This window comes from Episyrphus balteatus, chromosome 4 (assembly GCF_945859705.1).
Source record: "Episyrphus balteatus chromosome 4, idEpiBalt1.1, whole genome shotgun sequence".
Taxonomy (NCBI): Eukaryota; Metazoa; Arthropoda; class Insecta; order Diptera; family Syrphidae; genus Episyrphus; species Episyrphus balteatus.
The window spans coordinates 77,369,973-77,380,051 of record NC_079137.1 but is presented as its reverse complement, the minus strand read 5'-3'; the positions used below and the strand labels follow the sequence as shown (position 1 = coordinate 77,380,051).

The window sequence follows — 10,079 nt, the reverse complement described above, 5'->3', positions numbered from 1 at the left end:
TGATTAACTATTTTAAAACGTTCCTTTTTAAAGAAAAAAATTGGGGAAAACGCAACGCTGTCGTTGCATATATAAAAAATATTTTTATAGCACCGCTCTGCCCAACAAACAATTTTGCTTCTGTAAAGCTTTACAGATGCTTCTATAGCTTTTGTAAAGCTTTATAGAAGCAAAATTGTTATTTGGGTGGTGCAATAATGAAATAAATTCCTATAAACTTCGGTTAAATCGAACATAAAATTTATAAAACGTCCAAAAACAAATTAATGAAAACTAGACCTATTTATCTATCGTCTAAGCGCTCCGGTTTTGACGACATATTTTTTACGATAACCCTACAGAGAGAAATTTTTCAATCGTCAAAACAATATCGTCTGATAAAAATTGATTATCGCTTTTAAGAGAAGCAAGACTTTCCGTCATAACGCTATCGTCTGTCGATAATGAATTGCGGAATGACCCTGTTTGTTATTCACGTATTCTTTTAAAATATTTTTCCATTTTATATAACCAAATAGTGAATGAAACATATAGATTTAAACCAACAACTGTTAAAAAAAGAAAACCAATTAAACCAAATCAATTTTAAAAACGTTTAAGTGAAGTTCTGTCAACTTTAAAATAAAATTTAAAATGTTTCTATGAAAAAAGTGACGATTTTAAAGTATGCACATACAATTTTTTTGAGTTGAAAATCGTTAGAAAACCTAATTTTTAAACATAAAATCTTGCAATCGTAAATAGTTCAAAAAAATTGGGAGAAATATGAAAAAAATCGGGAAATCTGGCAACGCTCCTTGCAATTAAAAGTTTGATTTTGTTGATAACGGCCATATTATTTACTAGTTTATAAAATACGTCTAGATGTAAAGAAATTGAAATGTCAAAAATAAATCCAAATCCATGATATTCACTATCACGCAGACAACAAAATAGTAATTTTTAACTATTTTTTAACTATTTTCATAGTTAAAATCGGGATAACTATTTTGAATTTGGATTTATTTATGACATTTGACAATTTCACATCCAGATGTACCTATTTTTTAAAATACTTAATAATATGGCCGTAAATTTTCTTTGCAAAACATTATTTTAAAAATCTTGTTTTTGCCTCTTTATCATCCCTGTTAAATAAAGAAACCCATATAGAAAAACATCGCCAACCTCATACACAAACCAAATATCCATCTAGTTCAATTTTTCACAACCAGTCGCCGCCAAAACATCTGCCAAATGTCACTTTCACTTGTAAAATGTAAACAAAAAATTCACAAAATAATTCCAATTTGCATCAAAGCAAACCGCGCTCTAATACAATTCGCACCGGTAAACTTGATTTTTTGCAAAATATTCAAACTATCTTGTATTTTTCAAATAATTTAAACAACGTTTTGTGTATCCGCTAGTGTTTAGTGTATTTTAATTCATAAAATAATGGAAAACAAACAATCAACACCAAGTAGCACAAATGTCGGCCCCATCGACATGGACTATATAACTTTGATTAGCGACGATTCTGATAACGGCGCCAACGACGACAACTCCAAACTTCGTACACCAAAAATAAAAGACGATGAAGATTCCAATGACATCTCAAATAACGACGAGAGACGAACAAGTCGTCGAAGGAAACCAAAGGTAAAAAATGAATTCACCTTAATTTCGATAGAATTTTCACAAAAAAAGCTCAATTTTAGGTTGAATATTATGTCAATCGAACTGCTGGCGAAGGAATTGATAATAAACCATCTTCAGAGCGTCGTTCGGATGGTTTAAAACCCAAAAAATCTGAATATTCTCGTAGTCCTCATCCAAAAGACATTATCGACGTGAGAGAAGCTTCGGCAGCCGCTGCCGAAGCTTACAAAGAAATTTTAACGGGTTTGGAAGGTGCAGCCTTTCAATCACGAATTCCTTTTGATAAAATGACATCAGCTGAAGCTGCTTGCTTCACTGACATCACCAAAACTGGTTTAGTCGCTCAGCGAGTCTTTTTAAACATTCGAAATCGTTTATTACAAATGTGGATTGATAATCCTAAACAACAATTGATTTTAGAAAACGCTCTTAAAGACATGGAACCGCCTTTTGACAGCGATCCACATTTAGTTAAACGTGTTCATGCTTTTTTGGAACGCCATGGTTTCATAAACTTTGGAATCTTTAAAAGACTCCAACCAATTCCGAGTAAGAAAATTGCTAAAGTTTTAGTTATTGGAGCGGGTATTTCGGGTTTAGCTGCTGCACAACAATTGCAACAGTTTGGAATGGATGTTATTGTGTTGGAGGCACGGGATAGAGTTGGTGGACGAATTGCTACTTTTAGGAAGAATAATTATATTGCTGATTTGGGAGCAATGGTTGTTACTGGGATTTGGGGTAATCCAATGACGATTTTGAGTAAGCAGACGGGAATGGAAATGGTACCGATTCGGCAGGCTTGTCCATTGTATGGAGCTGGGGGGAAGCCGGTGCCAAAGCATAAGGACGATATGGTAAGTTTAAAGACAATCTTCTTATATTGAATAGTCCACTAATAAATTTCCTACAAGTTATGTATACTGTCTTTTTGTCTTAAGCAAAAAGTAAAGTTTAATTGTCTCATTAGGATTGTTTTTAGTAAAATTCTAATTGGAACCAACTTTGAAAAATCTCATATAAGTATCTACTCTCATTTCGAGAAGAAAAAAAAAAAACAAGTTTTTGATGCAGCCTTTCTGTCTGTTTCAGAAAGGAATTTTTGAAAAATTGTAGAACTTGTTTATGCAAATTCTTTAAAAAAAAAATTAATATTCAAGATCATTGAAGTAGAAAACTTTTTTCTTAACGAATCCTTTATATTTGAGCATGCACCAAATTTTGTGAATAGTTAGAAACTAGGTATTTTGTAAAACAGTTAAATACAAGAATTTATTTAAAATTTAAATGTAGGACGGAGTAGCATGCACTGTTTTGTTGCTAATCAAAGTAAAATTGGAAACGACCTTTTTTTTTAATTTCCATTTTTTCAAAATTTAAATAAACATACATACATACATACAACTTTTCCTTTGAAATTATTTAAAAAAAAATACATATGTATATCTGTCCACAAATTAAAAAAAATATCAGTAATTTTTCATTTAATAGGTTTTTTTTTTTAATGGAATCCAATTTTTACAACAAATTACATAAATGGCATTATACAGGGTGTCCGGTAGAAAATGGATAAGCCGGAAATGGCTGATAGGTGCACTTTTGACTGTTCTGAAATTGAATAGAAAAAGTTTCTATCGCAACAAGTTTAGAAAATATTAGCTTTTTTTCGGTCAGTGTACTTTAAATTTCATCATCTTACGTTTTCTTTAACCACAACCACGACTGAATGAATTATATAAATTTCTTATTTTTATAATTTTCTACAATAATTGGCTCACTACATACGAAGTTAAAAGTTTTTATAACTGTTGCATCTTTTCTTTTACAAAATTTTGAAATTTGTTTTTCGATGCAAAATGTGAAAAAAAAAATTTTATGAAAAATTTTCAAACACCTGTGGTATAAAAAAAATCCATAGGAACGTAGGTGGCCGTAGGTGGATTGCAGAATCGTAAAAGTTTTTATTAAATCTAGAGTTACTAGGAAGTTATTGGTACCAAAGTGCAGAAAAATCCTATTAATTTAATAAATTATTTTAACTGTAAAATCTTAAGTTTTTCACATTGCCGCCACAAATGCATGGATTCCATCATTTTTTTTAATCAGTCATATTTTACAATAATTCTTCCTACACATAACTATTAAAAAAGTGTTATAACCGTTGAACAATGGCTATAAAAAAATATTTTAACTTTTTTTTTAATGCAAAGTAGAAAAAAAAAAATTTACAATAAGCTTTCACATGGTATAAAATTTTGAATAGGTTGTCAAACAAAAAAATTGATTTAATAGCATGAGAACATAAAAATAAATGTTTTTTTTTGCTCTTTGGATGAAATTTCATCGAGTTTAGCTCTTTTTGTAGATGTCTCATACACCTGATCGATATATATGTATATTTTGAGCTAAGACAATAAGCTTTCAGATGGTGTAAAAATTTGTATAGGTTGTTAGGGAAAAAAATGGATTTAATAGCGTGAGAAGATAAAAATACGTGTTTTTTCGCTTTTTTGATGGAAATTGATCGAGTTCAAAAAATTCTAGCTCTTCTTGTAGATGTCTTATAGACCTGATCGATATATATATTTTGAGCTCTTACAATAAGCTTTCAGATGGTATAACATTTTTTATAGGTTGTTAGGGAAAAAATGCATTTAATAGCGTGAGAAGATAAAATTACGTGTTTTTTTCGATTTTTTTTTGATGAAAATGATTGTTTTCAATAAATTATTTTTATACTTTTTGCGCATTTTTGCGAAAATTTTTGTAAGCATTTTAATGGTTTGAATTTTTTTTTTTCAAAAAAAAAAATTGTTTTTTTTTTTATACCACAGGTGTTTGAAAATTTTTCATAAATTTTTTTTCACATTTTGCATCGAAAAACAAATTTCAAAATTTTTTAAAAGAAAAGATGCAACAGTTATAAAAACTTTTAACTTCGTATGTAGTGAGCCAATTATCGTAGAAAATTATAAAAATAAGAAATTTATATAATTCATTCAGTCGTGGTTGTGGTTAAAGAAAACGTAAGATGATGAAATTTAAAGTACACTGAAAGAATAAAAGCTAATATTTTCTAAACTGGTTGCGATATAAACTTTTTCTATTCGGTTTCAGAACAGTCAAAAGTGCACCTATCAGCCATTTCAGGCTTATCCATTTTCTACTAGACACCCTGTATATTTTGTTTGAGATCAAAGCTATTAAAAACAAGATTCTGTTATTTTTTTTAAAAAATTTGTTTTTATGTATCATTTAATAAGTATTTTTTTTTTCAATGGTATACCATTTCCTTGCAAAATTTTTACTACACTAACTGGCTGAATACAATGGTGTAGCTGTGGCTGAAGCTTGTAGTACTGTCAAAATTTTACTGAGGTAAACAACAACAAAAGTTGGCGGCAGTTGAGCAAAAAGTTGAGAATTCTTCAACTTGCGCTACAAGCTACAGCTTACAGCTTAAGATCAAAACTATTTAAAAAAAAATATTTTGTTGTTTTTCAAATCAAAATTTATACACTCCTGGAGGTCAATTCCCGATCTGTGAAACTGTGAAGTGATAAAAATAATATCATTTCAATTTTCACAGCGGTTTTTCATTTTATTACTTCACAGGCAACCCTTATGCGATTCTCAAACTCAATGTGATAAGATGTGTACTAAAAATTACTAAATGAAAAAAACTTTCATTTTTGAAAAAAATATATGAACAAAAGTTTTCATAATAAGCAAATTCGATTTAGCCTTGTGAGTAAGGCGGTTGCCTTTTACTCTACCGACCTAGGTTCGAATCCGGGTGTAGTTGAGATTGTTTATTTTTGTTTATTGTGTTTTTTATTTGTTTATTATTTTTCACAAGAATATTGGGTTATGATAAACAATTTATCATGTGTAAATTCTATGGAGAAAAATCCGCTTTACAACACCTACGGAGTTAGTGAGCCCTCCTAGACCTACTTTAAGTACCCAAAGATACTTGACTGATGTCTTCGAACAGCATCTGGTTCCAACCTTCCTTAGATTTGGTCCACAGTTTAGTCTGATGCACGATAATGCATTTTACAGAAATCTTGATCTGATTAGAGCATGAAATATTGAAAATATGCATTCGCGACCGAAATCCACCTCCAAGCTGTCTTGATCAATTGAAAGCTGCAGTGAAAGAAGTGTTACAACAAAACCTTCAAAAGTAGCAGGAGCAGGAGTGTATTTTTTTTTTTAGTTTTTATTAAATTTCTTAATATTAAATAAATATTTTGAGCAACTTCTACCATAAGAGCAAGTAGGTGCTATGCAGAGAAACAAATATGGAATTTAAACTACCATCAGTCTACATATAGAGTAGCTTGATGTTTCTTGTAAAATTTGAATTCACGAATTGAAATAATGATGAATTTTAAAAATTGTTGTAGCGGTCTTAAAATCATATTCAACATGAACGTAATTATATTTCTAATTTTGAGCGATGAAAAGTGTTATAGGGTTTAACCCTCCCGAAAATTGTTTACGTAAAAACAAATCGTCCGGTCCAAAAGAAAAACTCACTACATACGATTTCCATAGCAGTGAGTGAGTTTTACCTTGCACCGACGAAATATTTAACTGGCAATTTTCATCCATAGGTTCAAAGGTGAATTAATAAGACAAGGCTTAAGAATATTAAAGTCTCTTGGGGACAGATTTTGACCATGTTTTTATCTTCAGCTGCGCTAGATTTAGTTTTTATTGAGCCTAAAGTAGATGATACACCTTAAAAAAAAAAAAAACTTTTCATTAAAACAAAAAAACAAAAAAATGTCAATAATTATGTAAATGCTAGAGAAACCCTCGCCCGCTACGCAGAGCGTTTTTCTGAAAAAGCGTATTTTTTAATTTTTTCTTCATGAACCTTCCCCTGAAAAATACAAAAGCAAGCTAAAAGAATAAATTCGAGTTCATAAAAACTGCATTTAATCGAAAAACTTTATTATTTGGGATGAACAAATAACCAAATACTATGAGACCTTAAGTTGACCTTTCAGCATATTTCGTTTGATTCATTACTTTTGGGACACCCTGGATTTCTTTTTAGCGAATTTTTTCATCAAAATTTATTTCGTAAAACAAATCACCGTCATTGCAAAGTAAAGACAGTGCATCAAATCTTTCCTCCGTCACTATTGTTCGATAAGAACTTTTCAAACGCTTTAATTTAGATCTTAGATAGACTTCAGATTACACGCCCGTAACGTTATTTTGCAAAAGTTTGTTAGCTTTTTAAAAATTATGTAAAATATCGTGCATCCATATCCAGCCATTACTTTGAAACATTTTTCATCCTAAGATATTAAAGTTAAAGTTTTAAATAAGAAAAAAATTTAACAAAGGTACGACCATTTGAAAAATTGCTAAACACTTTGTTTTTTACCCAGTAGTTAGTTGGTATTGTATAATTTTTTCCAGCAGAATATAAATATAAATATCCTTAGGTTCAAAATACACTTGAATTCTTATTAGAAACCTTTTAAAGTAGTTTTCCCCTTTAAATATGCAAGTGCAATGAAAAAAAGGGCGCCTAAAATTGGGCGGTAGTTATAGTTTATATAAAGTTCGTATTCACTGCCCAACACACAAAAATTTTCCAGACCGTTGTTTATCATTTCTTACTAAATGGAGGGTGCTGATTCCGTTTTTTTTCTAGCAGCTCTAATTTTTAAATTATTCATACATGAAAAGGAAACGAAATACATTTTAAATAAATAAATTTTTTCATCAAAACTTTAAAAACGCTTGTAATAATAAAATCTAAAAAAAAAATATATGAAATTACCCCTAAAATGTGAAATATTAAAATATCAAAATATCAAAAAAAAAAAAAAAATAGAACTCATAGAAAGCAACCAGTGTTTTTAGGCTTAGTGAACCTAAATGCATTAGGTTTGAAAAAAAAAATTCTGGGAAATGTTAACAAACAGTTAAAATAAGCATAACTTTAAAATAAGTACGAAATTACCCTCAAAATGTGAAAATCTAAAATATTTCAAAAAATAGGGCTCCTAGAAACAAATGAATGTAATCTTTAGGTTTTCTGAGCCCAAATACATTAAGTTTAATTTATGAATTTTTTTGGAAAATTTTAATAATCGCTCAAAATAAAGAAAACTTAAAAATTAGTATGAATATTCCCTAAATATGAAAAATTAAATATTTCAAAAACTAGAAAGAAACCAATATAATTTTTTAACTTACTGAAACCAAATCCATAAAATTTGACTTATGTAAATCTTTCTGGAAAATTTTAAAAAGTTGAAAATTGTTGGCCAGTGTTATGATTCCTAATCAAAAAAAAAAACTCACTCGTCCTCGTTAAACAGAATAGTCAATTGACATCAACTTTGGTGTAGACAAAAAGTAAAACTAATGTAATTTTGGAAAGATTTAAATTTTTACAACTCCGCTTCTTCAACTAATCAACCAAAATTAAAAAAAAAAAAATCACCACTATCAAAAAATGATTAAAAATAAATTTTTTTTAAATCCAAATTTTGTTTTTTTTTTTTGAAAATCTAATTTCATAATAGTTTTCTTTCTGCACAAAAAAAAAATCAATGGGAAATAGTCATCTAGAAGAAAGTTAAACATTAAAAAAATTTTGAAAAATATGTTTTTTCATAAAAATAGTTTTATCATCCATATCATTAATTTTGCAAGTCAAACAAGTCGTAACACTGCTCCAACAATCTAGTTGAATGTGATTTAAAAATAGTTAATTGCTTTTTTCCTCTGTCAAGTGATTTTTTTAAACCTCATTTTTTTTTTTAATTCATCACAAAAGATTCATAACGATCTTTCAACTCCACAATCAACAAATAATGATTTCCCTGTAAAATCCAATTGGTTCTCATGGAACCATTATACATATTCAACCAGGCCAGGATTTATTTCCTCATCATGTTTTTTAACCTAACAACCAATCAATCGCCCACACAAACTAATTACAACTTTACCGCCCTCGGGAAAAATCGAAATTATTTCTGTGTTCCGTGAATTCCAGGTTTCGTGTTGATGGTTCTTGTTGGGCAATAAAACATCGTCGCCATGCTTCCACTTTTAAAATTGGACCACTCCCAATTTTGTATTTTTTTTTCTCTTCAAAAAAAAAACCTCACAAACAAATATGTTGACCTGCGAAATATAACGAACCATTACAACTTGTTAACAAGTTCCAAAAAAATAAGTTCGTCAGTAATTAATAACGAAATTATTGATTGTAATGGGCAACACTGTGCCACACTGGTCTGGGCCCAGTACAGCCGGGCCATCTCAAACATCTCACAAAACAACACAGAGACGGCCATCTAATTAAAACCAACCACATCACAAAGAAAGCAAACGACCATCTTGGCCATGCTTCTTAGATCTGGCCGGGAGATGAGTTCCAGTCGAAACACCAAAGCCGAGCCAATTAATTACATGCCACATGAGTGTGTATAGCTTATGCTCATAACGAAACGATAGGTTTAAGCTTTGTGCTTGCTCTCCAGTGGGTAGACGTGGAACGCACGCAAACACGCACATTTTTTCTTGAAACATCTCAATCGAGTTTGATCTTCGAAAAAGGGAAGAGTGGGGAAACCAACGATCAGCATTAGCATCAGACAAACTCTCAAATATAAAACTGACAGCCGAGATATTTGAATTTCAGTTTTATTGGATTATGACAGCACTTCTCAATCGGAATCGGAGAATGGCAGAGAAGATCAATTAGGCATGGAGGAGGGCTCAACTAAGAAAAAATATAAAACGAGTATATTTTTAGACGCAAAAGGGGGCAGGAAGCGGGACTAACCCTTTTCTGATAGTTTATGACAGTTTGAGTTTGGGAATTATCATTTCGTGTGTCGTCTGTCTGTCAGATGGCTTCAAGGAAGTACGAAGTACCATGCCACCACCTTGGTTTTTGAATGCAATTTACATAGATAATAATAAATACAATACAGAGATGTGTGTATAATCAACGATGAATGTAAGAATATACGACAGCCGAATTACTTTATGAGGCAATTCGATGGACAAGCGGCGACGATCGAAGAGCCATCCATATTTTTTTCAAGTTCTTTATTATTTTTTGTTTAAATTGTTTATGACTTAACTGGTGAATGGATCGGTGATCATGAGAATGACTTCAATTTTGTTTGAATTTGATTAGAGTGGGAAATTTGAATATCCCATATGAATATGACTATAGAATAGTTATTATTTGATCTAAAGATGTATGAGATGAATGACTTAATTAGAGCTAAATAACAAACTAAAATGTAAGGCACCGCTTGGGGAAATATACTTTTAGATTAAATTTTAGGGTTATCAAGGCCCAAAAGACAACAATTGTTTGGAGAATCAAATTGAAAGATTTTGATTCGATTTTTGCACTTTCTTCTTTCTACTTTTGATAGTTG

The 10,079-nt window shown here is 30.4% G+C and overlaps 1 protein-coding gene across 1 annotated transcript in view; it reads left to right on the top strand.

Annotated features, from left to right (window-relative positions):
- The first annotated feature begins 1,337 nt into the window (after positions 1-1,337).
- LOC129918656 (possible lysine-specific histone demethylase 1) overlaps positions 1,338-10,079 on the top strand; it is a 532,105-nt gene continuing 523,363 nt past the window's right edge. Inside the window, exons 1-2 of the mRNA XM_055999284.1 lie at positions 1,338-1,641; positions 1,701-2,498. Coding sequence (XP_055855259.1) covers positions 1,438-1,641; positions 1,701-2,498 — 1,002 coding nt within the window. The 5' untranslated portion in view covers positions 1,338-1,437. The remainder of the gene's footprint in view (positions 1,642-1,700; positions 2,499-10,079) is intronic.